General features: G+C 36.5%; 1 protein-coding gene across 1 annotated transcript in view; it reads left to right on the top strand.

Moving 5' to 3' along the window:
• Positions 1-18820, top strand: part of cdh12b (cadherin 12b) — a 235316-nt gene that overhangs the window by 118499 nt on the left and 97997 nt on the right. Inside the window, exon 3 of the mRNA XM_079801388.1 lies at positions 17215-17509. Within this exon, the coding sequence (XP_079657514.1) occupies positions 17215-17509 (295 nt within the window). The remainder of the gene's footprint in view (positions 1-17214; positions 17510-18820) is intronic.

The following is an 18820-nucleotide window of genomic DNA, read 5'->3' as shown; positions in this document are numbered from 1 at the left end:
GGCCATTTCCAAACAAATTGAAGTCCATCATTCTACAGTGAGGAAGATGATTCACAAGTGGAAAACATTCAAGACAGTTGCCAATCTTCCCAGGAGTAGACATCCCAGCAAATTCACCCCAAGGTCAGACTGTGCAATGCTCAGAGAAATTGTACAAAAAAACAAACAACAACAAAAAAAAAACAAGAACTACACTTCAGACTCCAGACCTCAGTTAACATGTTAAATGTAAAGTTCCTGAAGACAAGACCAAAGTGGAGATGTTTGGCCATAATGCACAGTGCCACGTTTGGCAAAAACTAATCACAGCATATCAGCATAAACAACATTTCCAAACAATTTAAAGTACATCATTCTACAGCGAGGAAGATTATTCACAAGTGGAAAACATTCAAGACAGTTGCCAATCTTCCCAGGAGTGGACATCCCAGCAAATTCACCACAAGGTCAGACTGTGCAATGCTCAGAGAAATTGGAAAAACAACCTAAGAACTACACCTCAGACTCTACAAGCCTCAGTTAACATGTTAAATGTTAAAGTTTATGACAGTACGTTTAGAAAAGACTGAAAAATAACTTCTGGAACAATGTCCTTTGGACAGACAAGACCAAAGTGGAAATGTTTGGCCATAATGCACAGCACCATATTTGGCGAAAACTAAACACAGCATATCAGCACAAACACCTCATTCAACGGTCAAGCACGGTGTTGGAGGAGTGAGGATTTGGGCTTGTTATGCAGCCACAGGACCTGGGCACCACACAGTCATTGAGTCCACCATCAACTCCTCTGTATACCAAAGTATTGTAGAGTCAAATGTGAGGCCATCTATCCAACAGCTAAAGCTTGGCCAAAATTGGGTCAAGCTACTGGACAATGATCCCAAGAACACCAGCAACTCTACAATAGAATGGCTAAAAAAGAAACAAATCAAGGTGTTGCACTGACCCGTCAAAGACCAGACCTCAACCCGATTGAAATGTTGTGGCGGGACCTTAAGAGAGCTGTGTAAAAACAAATGCCTGCCTCAAATACCTCAATGAACTAAAGCAACATTGTAAAGAAGAGCGGGCCAAAATTTCTCCAAAATGATGTGAGAGATTGATAAAGTCATACAGAAAATGATTACTTTAAGTTATTGCTGCACAAGCAACTGAATCAAAGGGTGTACTTAGTATGTCACCCATGGCTTCTCCATTTTGCTATTATTTTTGTTGAATAAACCATGACACAATGTAATATGTCATGTGCTGTTGTTCATTTGTGGTTGTATTTACCTCATTTTAAGACCGTCTGATGACCAGATTATTTTTTATTATTATGTCTTGATATGTAAAACCATAGAATTCAAAAGGGTGTCCTTTTTTTAATGAATGTGCTCTTATTAATGCAAAAACTGTAATAGTGGCCAAATATTTTAATCACGAGAGAAAACAAACACCTCTAAATAGCCATAAAAATTAATTCAACTTTTCTGCTATATTGAACGTCTTCTAAAGACATGCAACAGCCTTGTACGATTAACAGGCCAAAATTGAGGTTGTCAGCATACAAGTTTTCAGCACAATTTCCTTTAGAAAAACTTCAGAAAATACTTACCTCAGAAAGGTCTCTCATTTGAATACTATAATGCATTTTGTAGAAAGACCATCCATTTTAAAGCTTGTTTACGTGAGCTCTTTCTGGCTGACAGGTCGACACTTACTCACTTCCATCATGTTATTGACAACCACGTCCACCTCATCTCTCCCCATCACCATCTCATATTAATTCCCAGAAATGACTGCAATCTTATCTGCCTGAGACAACCTATCATTAGCTCTCAAATCTTTTCAACATAACTTAAAATGACATGGATCTCTACATGGAAGTCAAAAGGGGTGATTTACCAATTTAAAATGCAAAAAAAAGAGAGAGAATACATTTTTACAGATAAGCATTGATGGATGTACACAGCTTGATACAACTTCAACATGAATGTGAAATCACCAATTGAGCCTATTCATTTTTTAATACACACTTATAGTCTTATTGTGCATAAATTAATCAGTGCACATTATGCTGAGTTCAGACTGCAAAATGTTCAAACCTGTCGGATCACAGTTCTTTTCACACTGCATGACTATCTGGGGTAGCATTCAGTTGCTGCTGTGTTCACACTGCACAATGGATCGGCGACAGGGTGTTTCACATTGCATGACTGTACAAGAGAAAGAATCGCAGACTGCTCTGTCCCGTTCACAAACTACGTTTCACAACCAAACACACGCGAGAAGTGACCAGGAAACAACGCAAGATCACGCCTGTGTCAGACCGGAGTTCTCGCGCAAGACTTGAATTGTTATTAAAAATATAGACTACAGGAAGCTTGCGATCCAAATTGTCTGTGCGCTGATTTGCAGTGAAAAGGAAAAAAAGATTAAGGCGGATTAAATGGTTTGGGAGACACCGGGAGCAAGGATTGTGGATTTTGGATGTTGCAATGTGCTGCTGTTGCAGTTGGTCAAGCAAATGTTTGTGCTTTATTTCAGTTTGATATAATTGTAAATACATCTATTAAAATGCTGATACTCTGGTCCATAACTCCTTCCCGAACTTCCTGCTGCCCTTTATCTTGCTCTCTCATTGGCTATAGGTCATCGCCAATGTCATTTTCAGTCAGAACTCTTTTCACACAGCAGGATTTTGAATCGCCAACAGGTCCAGATATTTAGCATGCCAAATATCTCACGGGTGTCTGCGACTCATCTGCGATTATCTCTGATCGCGTGATAATTCAAACTGTGTGATTGTTACTCACGTGCATGAGCACCAATTTGCCTATGATTTCAGGCATTTGTCGGAGAGTCAAAATCGGAGCTAGTGTGAACTCGGCATTATTCGAAAGAGAACAATTATCATGAAGACTAACTTTTTAAATATGCAATAATGTTACTTTCCTTTTCAACAACACCTAGGCCAGAAATTGTGCTAAGTCTACTGTTTTACGTAATGATGCCTTTCTTAATTAACTTAATGCTGGTTAACATTAATATAATATACTGAAACTAAATTATATAGGATTTACTTTTAGAAACAACTTTCACTCAGAAATTGCTAGAAAACTCTTTACAAAGAACTGCCATGTAATATTAAATTAAACGTGTAATTTTTAACATGTAAAACATGCAAGTCACTCACCAGTATAAAATAGCAATGGATTCAACTTCTGGAATTGGTTAAGATGATGTTCTGGTTGAACTTGACCTTAAGCCACCATGTCACGCTCTAAAAACCTCATCAAAAATTGCGTCTGTACTGTTTTTGACTCAATCTGGTATGAAACACCACTTTTCACAATCCAATCAATTCCCACTGGATAAAATCTAGTACTGCCCTACTTTTTTCCCCCTCATTGAATATTTGATTTCGCTCAGAAATGTCACATTAGAGAAGTAAAATGGGTTAGGAACGTTGTTTCATGTTGACTTTGAAATGAAAGAGAATAAGCTTTATGCACAATTTACAATGATATCCAAGATCATCCATCCCTTCAATTTAATCTAGCCATTTAAAATTGTTCATAAGTTAAATGGTTAAAAAGGACCCTTTAAAATGTCTATAACACACTCCATAAATACACACTAGCTGGAGCGAGAGCACTGCGCTCCATAATGCAATCACATGCTGTTCTCTCCAGTAATCAGCATCAAATGACCAGACAGAATCTCTCCAGTGACCTGTACACTAATCAAGGTTACCATGTACATAGACCCAGCAAGACACACTGCAATTATCCATTCACTCTCTTCAGCAAGCATGTCTAAAGCATTAATAAAGGGTTTGAGTGCCACTGCCATGGATCACTTAACTGGGTTTATTTATGGTTAAGCACACCATGCACTATATGGATGTGTTCCTTGTAAAGACTGAACGAAAGGTGCAGTTAAAAAACAAACAAACAAACAAAAAAACCTTCAGCTGTACTCTGGGGTGCGTTTCCCAAAAGCATCATTAGCCAACTACGGTTGTAAGGTTCTGTCATAATCAGCATAGTTAAACAAGCCTGTGATCCCCAAAACCATAGTTCCAACGAACATTCGCAAACAGCATCGCAAATTTGTGTGGATAGAGCTTCAGCTCTTGACCTGTGGTCAAGCATAGTTTTTTTGTTTGCATGACATGTGGATTTAATAAATCCTTATCTTGAGCTAAATAAGCAAGCTGACATTCAGTAATCTATATATTTTATTTAGAATATATTAATGTCACTTTTAGTTTGTCAAGAGATTTAAGCGCCATTTTTGAAGAGTGTGCATGTGTGTACGTTCTCTAAAATGTAAGAACGAGTCTATGATTGAATCTGGAAATAAAGAAATAAAATGAGAATTAGTCTTCTAGTCTTCTAGAACATCGTTGTACGGGAAACGCACTCCTTGATTGCAAAAGAAAGTTCAACACTCTTACTTGCGTTATAAAAAAATACAAAAAAATTAAACGTGTTTATAAGCGATGTTTATCTAAAGTAATTTTTGCTTATTAGTATGGTTGAATAGGATCAACGAAGGTCAGCAGCAAAGACATTGTTTAGTAAAGTGAGATTAAATACATAAAGTGTAATTGTATTATTTAACATACATTTGCATTTCAGTTTGTATACATTGTGTATTCTCCATAACTGGTGATAAACAATTGTTTGTTGCCCCCGAGTCACTGAATACAATTACATGGATTCAGGAGAGATAATTCCAGAATGCTTACTCTGGTACCCAGAATGCAACAGTGCGCTTGATCACTCAAGTAATACTTGACCTTGCTGGGATCAGAAGTGCTTCTTCTGCACCAAATGTGTTTCAAGCCAGATTGAGCCTCTTCTGAATTCCTCATCTAGGGTTGACCTTGCAGGCTGACAGCAACTAGTAGCAGATAATAATGGATTTTGTGCAGGAGAGCTTATCTTAAACAGGCCAATTTTTACCTGTGTGTGTCTCACGACATAGCATGGTTAAAAGAGAGGTCAGCTTTACTGTGTGCATGTAATGAGACTTGAGCATGATTGGAAATGTGCACCTGATAAGACTGTTTGCAGCCCCATAGTGTGATGAACGCTAAAGCCGTGGCGATGCAACACTAAACACCCTGCTTGGGCTCAAACATGTCAGGGAATGCGGCACGGCGTAGAAACAATGCAAGAACAGTGGATTTGAAGTTATTGTTGTATTGATTACGTTGGTTTCACAAAACCAAACTTGGGTGAATGTTTTCTAAAGAGACTTTTTAAAATGTAACTTCAAGAGCTTTCAAAGAAACATCCACCAAACTCAGCACAGACTTAGTATATATCTTCTAGCTAAACAATTTTGCAGTGTTTGGTGATCAAAATAATAAATAAATAAACCTTATTGTATTTTTTTGTATCTTATTTCAATTAATAAATAAAACCATCCCAAATATACAAATTCTATATACAGTATATGTGAATAATCATATATACGTACATAAACACACAAACACACACATATATACACTATATTGCCAAAAGTAGTGGGACACCCCTCTAAATAATTGAATTCAGGTGTTCCATTCACTTCCATAGCCACATAGCCACAGGTGTATAAAATCAAGCACCTAGCCATGCAGACTGCTTCTACAAACATTTGTGAAAGAATAGGATGCTCTCAGGAGCTCAGTGAATTCAAGCGTGGTACTGTGATAGGTTGCCACCTGTGGAATATGCAACAAAATAGCTCAAAGGGGAAATATTAATAATATTTATAAATAAAATGACTTAATGTAACTGAATTAATAGTACAATCAATTAATCTGTTCATCCAGCGAACACAGTACTGATTGTCTATCAACTCTTCGGAAAGGAAATTTTCCATGGCCACAGAAAAATAACTAGCTCATAGGTATGATCAATTTGCTAAAGTAACAATTTATTTATAAGCAGACCTGAATCAACTCGCACGAATGTGCACAACATTTATTTAAGTAAAACACAAACACATAACTAATCTAAACATACACACAAGCACACATACATGGGTATAACGGAAAGTGAAAGTGACTGAAAAACTGGATCAGAACAGAGGAATGTAGAAAAGAGTCTAACACCTGGAAAAACCATCAGTTATGACTACAAGCTCCTTTGTTTGAACAAAGGGGGTTTACAGCTTTTACTAACTAAACAGCTATTTTGTATATCATACGTTGCTTGCATTTGCCTGAGTTGTTGAAGAGCGTCCGCATATACAGTCGCAGGAGAAAGTCTTGATAGTTCGGTCCGATGGTGTTGCAGTTGCAATCGATTCCTTCCGTGTTGAGAGAAGAAGCGACGGTGAACTTGCAGAGACTGTTATGGTTGAAGAAGGTCCACATGGCTTGATGTGTGTGTGGCTGTGCCGGCGACGCCGGGTGAGATCTCACGCAAATAGGAATGGAATGCCAGTCAGCCAGTACTACTACTGATGCGTTGGCTTTTGAATTCCACAGGGGTCACACCTTTTGAGTTTTGGCTTGACCAATAACAAACCGTCCCCTTGGAATTATAAGGTTCTATCTGACATTTTTGTCAAAATTGAGTTATTCACATATTCTTATTCTGTGACAACTTCTTTACATTATGTGATGTTGTTTTTTAAGTGTTTAAGTTTTTTGGAACTTTTTATTTAGAAAATAAAAAGGTTCTTTCTACACAATCAAATGGAATGCAAAAAAACTTTAAAGCTCAATATCTCCAAACCAGTCAGAATGCAGATAGAACCTTATAATTCCAAGGTGGCGAAACGTGCAATTCTCAGGCTGGAGAGTCCTTTAATTTGAAAGGCATTTGCATGATTGGACTAAGCTGGAAATTGTGTGTCCATTTATATTCTGAGAAATATACCAAACACACACTGCATTTATATAAAACATGTTATTCAATTGCCTGGAACAAGACAGCCTCTTCATGTCTGTATGCAGCATTGTGCACTTTGAAATCCTTCATAAACACTGTGAATTCAGTATTACGGTGAATCCATTTTAAAGGTTACCTAATCCTAACTCGTGATTACATTTGAAGAACCATGATCCAAAATGGGCATGAAATACTGTCGATTTCATGCAGGAACCTGAGCAGCACAATAATCCAACACCTCAAACACAATCATACTGCAGTAATCTCACCCCTCCCAAAGCTCACACCATCAAAAACCTGATGCCAAACTAATTCTGCAGATGTGAAGTCATTTGTACGGATAACTCTGCCCCAAATTATGCATGTGAAACGCTAGCAATGCAGCAGCCCATCCTGTATGCCACAGATGACGAATGCGCTGGCAAAGATAGGTTTAGGGAAAAGGAGAATAATGATGTCATTTATCTGCACTGCCAATATAATACACGTATTCTAATCCAACTTTTATAATAATGAGATTTCTGCTTGAATTGCACTGAACACGTAGTTCAAAAAACCACTAATGTTCCTAGCAGTATCGCTCGCTCCTTGCATTGAGGCCAGATGAATTCAGAGTGAGCCGATATTGCTGACTTGAAAGTTGAAATTGCTTTTTAACACTTTTTTCCTTCAACTTATTCATATAGCTTATTAATATTTTGAACTATGATCCCCATTTCAGGCCTAATTCATCTATAGCCCAGGAAAAAAGACATGTTCATCTGTCTTGTATAGAAGCCTTAAAGTTTGGCAATCTTGCATCGGTTAATTAATTGAAAGCTGGAATTACTTTTTATGCATTGCACATGATTAAAATGATAAACATCACAACAAACAGGCTGATTTGTCCCATGTTCTTACAAACATCAGTATAACAATTAGAAATGTTGTTGTAGAAGCTGCACAGAATATCATCTACATTTGTTCACTATGTCCAGAAGTTTGGGGTCGGTAAGATTGCAAATTTGAATTTCAATATTATTAAAATTTAAATTAACTGTTTTCTATTTTAATACATTTTACAATGCAATTCATTCCTTTGATGGCAAAGCTGAAATTTCAGCATCCATTACTCCAGTCTTTAGTGTCACATGAACTTTCAGAAAATAATAGGCTTGTACTTTGGCTGTTTCTGAAATCTCCCCCAATACCTTCATTCACTATTCCTTAAATTAAGCCCTATTCGGACAGGATTCATTTTACATGGAGAGGTTGGGTAAAGTAATTCTTACCAGAGTATCTCAGTGATTGTATTCCCTTCCGAATGTGCAATCTCAGTAATCATTACGGACAATGTCAGTAAAGATTAAGGTGACTTTTACATTTCTGTAAAAAAGTCCAGAAAAATTACCTCAGGTAATACTAATCCCATCCGAATAGAACAGCTGTAAATATTCTGATATTTCCTGTTTAAAAGAGTATGGAGGCACTTGAAGAAATATTCCATTGCGGTCTAGGTGGTGGAAAATATCTGTAGCAAACCCATAGACTGTAAAAAAATATGGACGTAGTGTCCGTGACGTCACCCATAGGATTCTGAAGAGCAGTTTTGAAGCGTAAAGTAGGAATGAGCTGGCCGTTGCCATCTTGGCAATAAATGGGAAAAAAGGCAGGACATGGGCGGAGCTGAGATGACGCAATGACTAACAGACAGCAGATAAATGGCTATCCACCTGTGGCCACACCCTTAACTATGCAGAACTTTAAGGCTTTATAAGCCTTAAAGTTGTAAACGAATGAGTCGTAAACGAATGAGTTATAAAAAAATTTCACATTACATTTTTTTTATAATCAGTTAAAAAGGAATGTATACCTGCATGATATTACACTGTAGCCACATTGGACCAGCGGTTTGGAAAATTGATGGTGTTTCAGTGATGGCGCCTTCTTCTGGTCAGACACGGGAATTCATTCGGCACACGACTCTCACAGTGCATTGTGGGTATTCTCTAGCCGTTGAGCATACATCGGTTGTACACACGTTATTGCGGTGCATTGTGGGATTGAATGAGTGCACTCGATAACGTCCACTATGGTTTCGGACACCACTACAAATGGCTGTTCCCTCAAATAGTGGTATAAGTGGGTGATTTCAGACAAGTGCTGCGTCCGAAAATCTAGGCAGCTGATTCGTTGCCTTGATGCCTTATCAGACAATGACTTGTAAGGCAGCATTTGTACATGAAGGCACCTCACGAAACTAATTTCAGACAGACTTCTAAGGCAGTGTAATAGTTTAATGATCTACAGCAAAATAGAGACGGCTGTGGTGAGAACTAAACAAATATTTCATTAGTAATTTATCACTAGAAGTGACATCAGAAGTGAAAATGTTGGTCTTTCGGACGCCATCTCAACTGTCACAAAATGGAACGCACTGGATTGTGGGATATCAAAGGCAGCGAAGGATACAAATATGCTGCCTTCAAAAATCGATCAGATGAAGGTATCTCAGAAGACAGGGGGTGAAGCTAATATTAGATTTGGACGTGCCTTGATGCCTTCCTACTTTGAAATGTGTCCTCCGTAGGCAGCATGTTCCAGGTTTTGGACGCAGCCTTGGTGTGAATGGGCCTTTACATTTACCAAACACAGAATATTTTTGTTGTAAAAAAACAAACTAGCCCAGCCCAGGTGAGGAAAAAACTCAAAATTAACATAACACATTACTTTCCATAAAAAGTAACTAATGCAATTGGTGACTTTTTTAGGGAGTAACGCATTGTAACGCATTACTTTTAAAATGAACTTTCCCTAACACTGAGTATGATAATATTCTGAAAACAGAACAAAAATATTGTCTTCTTTTCACAGCACATCCAGAAGTTTTGAAACGCTACTGTCAGATTGTATTTGTCCTTTGAGCCTGATGGACTTTGATTGTCTGTTTATACTCAGCTTTTCCACTTTTCTTTTGTTCTAGTTATTATGTGAGTGTGTTGCTGCAGTTTTGATGTGGAAGTACAATGTAGTATTCCTTAATTGCTTGTGATTAGATCAGATGTTTATCCACCTGAGACTGTCTCCATCTGTTGGGGCTGGTGTGTTTGTTTTATAAAACACACACACACACACACACACACACACACACACACACACACACACACACACACACACACACACACACACACACACACACACACACACACACACACACACACACACACAAAAGTCGGTTTTCCAACTCATGACAAAAGAACAAAGCTTAAAAAATGTGCTTTCTCTCTGTAACATAATCAAACAGCGCACTGTATGACAAACTACAGGAGTGTGAGACCGTTTTCACAGTTTGCACCCAAAGCACCAAAAATGAAAACAAATACGCAGACCTACTTCCGTTCTCTTATTTTTATCAACACTACAAACTTGACACATATCCTGAACTCAACACACCCATTTACGAATATTCTTAAGCCAGTACAGCCATTTAAAGTGACTGATGATATTTACAGTACCATATTTACAAATGATTTATGTTTTTGAAAGAAATCTCTTATGCTAACCAAGGCAGCATTATTTAATTGAAAAATACAGAAAAAAACTGATATTTTAACTGTATTCCATTTTAATATTTTTTTCAAATGTAACTTATTCCTGTGATTTTCAGCATCATTACTCCAGTCTTTCAGTGTCACATGATCCTTCAGAAATCATTCTAATATGCTGATTTGCTGCTCAAGAAACATATATCTTATTCTTATTGTTATTCTTGTTTATTTTTATTATTTGAATTTATTTGTATTACTGTTTATTATGTTTTTTTTTCTTTATTTCTTATTCTTAATACCATTGAAAACAGATGTGCTGCATAATATCTTTCTGGAAACTGATTAAACTCTCAAATGTTTGGGGTAAGAAAGATTAAAAAAAATACTTTGTTGTAGCATGAGTGCAAACTGATCAAAAGGAACAGTAAAGACATTTATAATGTTACAAAATATTTATATTTCAAATAAATGCTGTTTTTTAGGAACTTTTAATTCCATCAAAGAATCCAGAAAAAAACCTGAAATGTCAGTTCCACAAAAAAATAAATAAAAAAAAATTAAGCCGCAAAATCATTGTTTTCAACATTGATAATAATAATAAAATTGTGCACCATTTTTGGCAGCTTTGCCACCCCAGGAAATTCCAGGAATTTAAAATACATTAAATAGGCAACCAATTCTCACTCCCAAGGCGTCAAAATCTGAAGCATGGTCAAGTGCCCTTCACGTCTCAATGAAGACGCTAAAGGCACCCCTAGGCGTCACTATATCGACGCGCAGAGTACTCCATAGATTTCAGTTGTTTGCCCAATGCGTCAGATCAAGATGCGTTTAATTCTTTGCATTTGTAAAAGCAGACAGACATGATTTTATAGACTACTTTTATATTTTGAAACAACTAACCCCACTCCTACCCTAAACCTACCCACTTCTAAACCATATAAAACACGTACAAATGAAAGTACAGTCACAGGAATTATTTATTGCAAAAACAGACCCAAACAGTATAAAAGTATTAACTCATGTTTCATTCCAAGTCTTCTGAAGTCATACAATATCTTCATGTACAGAAAAGAGTTGATCTTAATGTTTTAATCGCTGAAATGATGATCCATCCAGGCGCTCAGTGAATGCACTCTTGTGCACTCAGTGAAATACAAGGACTCTTGAGCATGACACAAAAAACACATCAAAATCATTACATTTACAAACATTAAAATCAAAGCTGACGTAATGTTCCTTCGGGCGGAATTTTTTTTATTTAATGTGTGCATGATCTTCGGCGGATGGAGACGTTGATCGCTTTTGGGGATTTTCTTCACACAAATCAATTGTTTGGCCTCGCAACACTTGGAATATTTGTACTTTTTGAATAGATTGTGCATGCAGTCGTATCTGCCTGTTATATCCTGTGTTTTATATCATATAATACACAAATGGGTAGGTTTAGGGATGGGATGGGGTTGGGTTACATGTTCAAACGTGTCTAAATAGTGCAAATAAATGTAAATAAAATTATGCTGGCTGATTAAATTGAGAATCACACCCCAACATGTCATAATGGCAAAATCATAACCCAATATATAATTTCATCATGACGTTAATGGTCCCATGCCCAACGCGTCTGTTTATGACGGCAAAGGTTTCTCATCGAAATCAAAAAAGCACCCTGCGCGTCGAAAAATGACGCCTAGGGGTGCTTTTAGCGTCTTAATTGTGACGCGAAAGGAGCTTGACCATGCTTCGAATTTTGACGCCTTGGGAGTGAGAAAAATAGAAAAAAGTTTTTTTTCAAATTACTGTTTGTTTGTTTTTTGTTTTGCTTTTCTCTTATTGATTTTTGATCAAATAAATACAGCCTTGGTGAGCAAAAGAAACTTAATTCAAAAACATGAACAAATTACACGCACATACATACTGTGATAAAAAAAAAAAACTCAAATCCACATGATGTACGGTTTTGGTCACACACAATGGATCTATAACCACACACACACACAATCGTATATTTATCCTCTCGCACAGATGTCTGCTTTTTCACATCCATAAACACATACACACACATGTGGGTTTGGAGTAAATGACTCTAGTGCTCGTTTCCTCAGACTCCTTTCAGTCGTAACACGCTGGGGAATGTATTTATTTAACTGAATTGGCTGAGTGTTTAGGCCCCGGTCTGACTGTATTAGCATGCTGTGAGTGTGCAGGAACTCAAGGGGTTTCAGTATCCCGGTGTGTAAGAAATATCCAGTCATCGAGCTGACACTTCCTTTGCAAACCAAACATGCATTTAATTACTGGTCAGACACCCTGTAGTGAACCATGTGATCATGCACACACTTGAACACACATAATGTGTGGAGCTGAGCTTATCAACCACGCATATCATTACAAAAAGCACACTAACAGATCAATGAGATATGGTCAGGGCTTTGAAAACACTATAAATATCATGCAAACACAGCTTCTCTTTATCTTCTCTGCTGAATTACAGCTTTAATAATTACTAGTTTTGTAACCACTAAAAAGGCTGCTGAAGAAGGAATTTTGACAGGTTGATTCTTCGCTTATACGAGGGTCCCCGAATGATAATAGACTCTTTATTTATTCCTCCAGTATATTAGAACCCTATTGAATCCGCAGGCGGTAGAACAGTCCTCTTATTGTCCCTATTGTGAGAGAAGGCAAGTATTCTACTGTTGCTCTCTCAGCACCTGTTAACTGTGACAGTAACACATAAAATCCAGTGCTTATCCTTACTCTAGATATCCAGAAAACAGCATAATTAAGGTCTAAGCCTTTCTGTATAACAGCAGAATTTCCAAATAAAATGTTAAGCAGATATGTTTGAAACCATTTGCACTGTAACTTTCCATTTGTCGAAATATAACGTATTTATACTTAAGCGAGCTTCCAAAATTAGCATTATCTTGTCTGGTGGAATCACAATCAAATGACTAAAGCCGGGTGCACACTGTGCAATGTTGCTGGCCACGACTTGGTCGTCTGAGACATATTTTTGCAAATCCTAAAAGATTCCTCTGATCCTAGGCTAAAATCTGAAGTCTTTGATCGTTAGTTTGACATGTTCTCCGACAGCCGATTAATGACCGCTGCGAACAAATTTTACCTCAGGTGTGAATTGTGTGACTTCTCCTAACAAACCAAAATGAGCGTTAGAGAGTTCTTTGTAGCCACCATTTCAATCCCGCGTGTAATGCAGTTCACTGTCACCAAACGCGTCATTGATTGATGAAATAAAACAATAGACGAGTTTTCTTGCGTGCGTCCGTTTTTAGCGCACCTTGACTATCACACAGTCTGACATTAATCACAACTGAGATCTTACAGTGTGACACATAATATGCAAGGAGTTGTTTATTTAAACAATAAGTTACATTATTATTTCAGTAAAGTGAATATTCACTATAGGCAAAAGAAAAAAAAACAACTCCTGCTGTGTAATAAAATGACCTTTTGGTTTGAGATTATGGTTATTAGGTTATTTTTATTAAGCAAATTCAAAGTTATATTTATTAAGCAAAAGTGAAAACCATCTTGTAATCCATTATTATCCTAAATTAGTTTTTAAAAAATAAAATGAAAAAAGAAATTCTAAGAAATTAAATTAAATTAAATACTATAAACTGCCTACACAATATTTAATATTCAAAAAAACTTTTAAAATACCCCAAAAAATATTCAAAAGGTCAAAATTATTTGTATATGTTGTTTTTTATATATACTACTCGCAAACATGCTTATAAATTATATTATACGTGTGTTGAAAATGCAAAAAATGCAGAACGTTTCTGTGAGGGTTGTGTTTGTACGGTATAAAAATCATTATGTCTATGAAACCCAACGAGTGTGTGTTGGTGTGTATGTGTGGGGGTGTGGCTTGTGAGGGCAAAATGTCCTTACTTAAAGTATATAGAGTGAAATATTATATAGAGAAATATTATGACAACCTAGGCTTACACATCGACCAAATGTTCCACACATTTTTCTGTGAGGGTTATGTTTAGGGGTAGGGGTAAATATCATTAACCTGATATAAAATCAATGGAAGTCTATGCAATGCCCTCACTATAGTGAAACAAACGTGTGCAAGTGTGTATGTGTGAATACACATCTAACAGGTAACAGGCATCTTAGTATGCACTGAACCTCTGCTTTCTATTTCTCCCATGCTGCGTTTTCTGATTTGGCAAGAATTTGCATGTAAATACATATTTCTCACCTTTATCCCTTTTTTTTTGTGCTTGTCAGTTTATGCTGAACGACTTCAACTTGTCATGTGTGTGAAAAAATAAGAGCAAATGTTTCTCCTGAGAGCATAATGACAGTCTGGGAAGACCAGTTAGTCTGGTTTGTGTTTTATGTTTCCTGGAGAGAGAGAGAGAGAGAGAGAGAGAGAGAGAGAGAGAGAGAGAGAGAGAGAGAGAGAGGGAGAGCGAGATGTTCTCAATAATTCAGCATTAATATTCGTGAGGTTTCTTCCAAGACGTCTTGGACCCAATCTGCACATGAATCTTTTTTGTGTAATTGATTGCTATTGTTATGCTAATTCTATTTTTAATTAGTATCACCTAACTTTCCCACTTCTAGTTATTACTGGAGTGATTGTTGAATTTTAGCTCTTTTGAAAATCTCCTTTTTTCTTTTTCTTCCCCTATTATCTTTCTTTCCATTCATTTCTGAATGTGCAGACATGCGACAATGAAGCGGTCTGATAATTAAGCTCTCTTTCTGATTTACAGTGCACTCGAGATATGCAGATTGGGAAAAACAAAACCTTTCAAAGTTTCGACAACTTCGGTGCAATGCTCCCTCAGACTTGCATATGATTAATGACACTGTACAGCATTGATATAATTATTAATTTTACTGCTTTGACTGCATTAAAATGCAGTTCACTTTAGATTGAGGTAAGCACTGTTCAGTACGGTGACGCATTGCTGCCGCATACATATTATTTTTTCCACTCAATTATGTCGTAATAACGAGATGTTATGTCGTTTTGACAACATCATTTTCTGGTAATAAAAAGATGTTATGTCGTTAAAACGTGTTGTATAGAAACGTTTGTTTTATAGAAAGGCTTTCTTTAAAGTGAATTTCGTTCACTTTAAAGTGAGTTTTGTGAATTTTCGGTTTCATCAACTAATTGCCAGTTTATTTAATAAATAAGAAGCAAACCAGGAACTCCGGGAATTAATTGATGTGCGTAACGAACCCACTGAATTGAGAATTAATTCATTCAAATGTGAATTTGTAAGATTGCAAATAAGGTGCAGATTTGAAAGTAGAATTAAAGACCGAATAAATTCATATAACAACAAAAAACTAAAATATAATAATCAATTATATTATATTATATATATATATATATATATATATATATATATATATATATATATATATATATATATATATATATATATATATATATATATATATATATATATATAATTATACACACACCGATCAGGCATATCATTATGACCACTGACTGTGAATAACACTGATTATCTCTTCATCACGGCACCTGTTAGTGGGTGGGGTATATTAGGCAGCAAGTGAACATTTTGTCCTCTAATTGTGTTAGAAGCAGGAAAAATGGGCAAGAGTAAGGATTTGAGTGAGTTTGACAAGGGCCAAATTGTGATGGCTAGACGACTGGGTCAGAGCATCTCCAAAACTGCAGCTCTTGTGGGGTGTTGCCGGCCTGCAGTGGTCAGTATCTATCAAAAGTGGTACTGGTAATGCTGGTACTGATAGAAAGATGTCAGGGGTCTAGTGGAGTTCATGCCTCAATGGGTCAGGGCTGTTTTGGAAGCAAAAGTGGGACTAACACAATATTAGCATGGTGGTCACAATGTTATTCCTGATCTATATATATATATATATATATATATATATATATATATATATATATATATATATATATATATATATATATATATATATATATATCAAATAAAATTCCTCATTACTACCTCAACAATAAAACGAATGAATTAAAAGGGAGCCCATTCATAAATTTCGAATTTAGCCCAAACATTGTGGTCATAGTCAAAGATTGCAACTGAAAAATATCATCATAAAATCAGATTTTTTTCTCCATCATTCAACTTTAGAGAGATATTTTCCTCCAAGACTGGCAGAGCAACCCAGGAAATGTGAGTAGTTTGCTAACATAAAGCCTGAGGGCAGGAAATCAGCAAAAAATAAATAAAAAGAGGATTTAAGCAAAGTGAAAAACTGACAGAGAGACACACGACATACTATGCAGATAGAATTGGGTCAGGTTCATCTACCTGCAGGCTAACAGCAAATCACATCCTCAGATTTCAAATCAAAGGAAATCTTTTAAGCTTGCTGAAATGTGAAGTCAATGACGAAACACTAAGTTTTCTGTCAGGAATAATTACATTATAAACTTCCAGAACCTTATGCAAAGTTTATATAGCACAAAGGCTGTTTTTGTACGTGTAATCTATCTTTTACACTTAATCTTCAGTTACAGATAACATTTTGTTCATTTAGCATTCTTCAGTCCACTTCAGTGATTTCTTCCACTAACCGAATAACATATACTGTAACTACATGTACTATATTGAAAAAAAAAACAAGGCAATGTTCTTCCCCTTAACTTCTTAATTAAACATATTATGCAACCCAATCAAATACACCATAAGGTAATTAAAACACAATGTATTCCAGAGATCCGTATTATACTGTATATTGTATATCTTTGCCACAGTTTGACACATTTTTGCCATTCTTTCTGTGTCCCATAGTTACACACTGACTTGGATAAAGGGGAAAGCGCAGTGAAATACACTCTCTCAGGCGAGGGGGCTGGAACCATCTTCACCATCGACCAGACCACCGGGGACATACACGCTTTGCGCAGTCTGGATCGGGAGGAGAAGCCTTACTACACGCTACGAGCGCAAGCGGTGGACATGGACACCAACCGTCCACTGGAACCAGAGTCAGAGTTTGTCATCAAGGTGCAGGACATCAACGACAATGAGCCAAAATTCCTGGAAGGCCCCTACACTGCTAGTGTACCTGAGATGTCACCTGTGGGTAAGAAGCCCATTAAGATGGTTGCTTCTGCTGAAGCATGGGTGGTGTTGGGTGCAAGGGGTTGAAATAGTGTCAGTAAAGCGCTGATTTTTCCTTTATTTATGTTTATAGTTCAATTCACTAAATGCGTTAAGAAAGCATCAACTAACAATAAACAATATTTGTACAGCATTTATTATTCAATTTACAATTTATTGATATTAAATGAATGAATACATTGAATTTATGTTTATAAATATTAATAAAATGAATGTTTGTTCATGCTACATAAATGTGAACTAATGGTTGTAAAAATTGTAATGGTTCCCATTAAATATAAAATATTTAAATTAATTTATTTTTGCATAGTGGAACCATACAAACAATATTCTAAATAAAGTAAATAAAATAAAATCACAATGTTAAGCAATGAAAGCCAGTCAATAGCATAAGGTTACAATAATTATAGTCATAGTGTTAGAAAATTGGCATATTGAAGCTTACACCATGTCCTAACCAGCGATGCAATAAGATTCCAGTGACAAGCAATTTGTCTGTCTACTAACTACACCATGGTCCACATGGTGATTGACAAAATCAATCACAGCCAATCAGAACAGCGTGTGGGAGAAGTCTCTCTGCAAGTGCACGGCACTCGCAACAAAATGGATTATTAAAATACATTACTGAGATGAAATACTGAGTGACTGAAACAATCTTTGTCTTAGAATGCACTTGCTTGTTGACACGGAATTCACAGTTTGAATATTCTTGTTTCCTTTCATTTATTTTCAAGATCTAAGGTGAATTATCCATTGCCGTTTTCAGAATGGCTAAAATACATTTGAACTCAAATTCAATTCTTTTAACATTAGATAAAGCTCATAATCAGTACCTCGAATTATCATTGTCATAATTTGTACATTGTTGTTCCATCCGCAGAAATAGAAGCCGTTTCTAAAATAGAATCGTCCCGTATTGACAAAAACGTATTGCGTGTCGCGGCGTCACGTGAACAAATGCTGGAGCAAAACTAAACAGCTAAACTTAAGGAGTTCTTAACTAAGTTCTTTAGGATAATGCAACAATGCAAACAAATGTTGGAGCAGAAATATGGATGGATGGATGGATGGATGGATGGATGGATGGACGGACGGAATGAAGCCTAAAGACTACACTGATGATTACCACAGTGTTACAGCGTGGGATGCCGGAGGCCATATATTATTCATGTTATGAGTTTGCCAAATATTCATTGGCGTGGCAGAGGGGAGCTAATCCAGACATTACTGTGTGCCGTCAGATAATAAGAAGTGCATGGGCTCCAAATCC

The sequence above is a fragment of the Gobio gobio genome, assembly GCF_949357685.1.
Source record: "Gobio gobio genome assembly, chromosome: 20".
Classification (NCBI taxonomy): Eukaryota; Metazoa; Chordata; class Actinopteri; order Cypriniformes; family Gobionidae; genus Gobio; species Gobio gobio.
The sequence above is the reverse complement of the archived record's forward strand: the minus strand, read 5'-3'. Positions and strand labels throughout refer to the sequence as shown.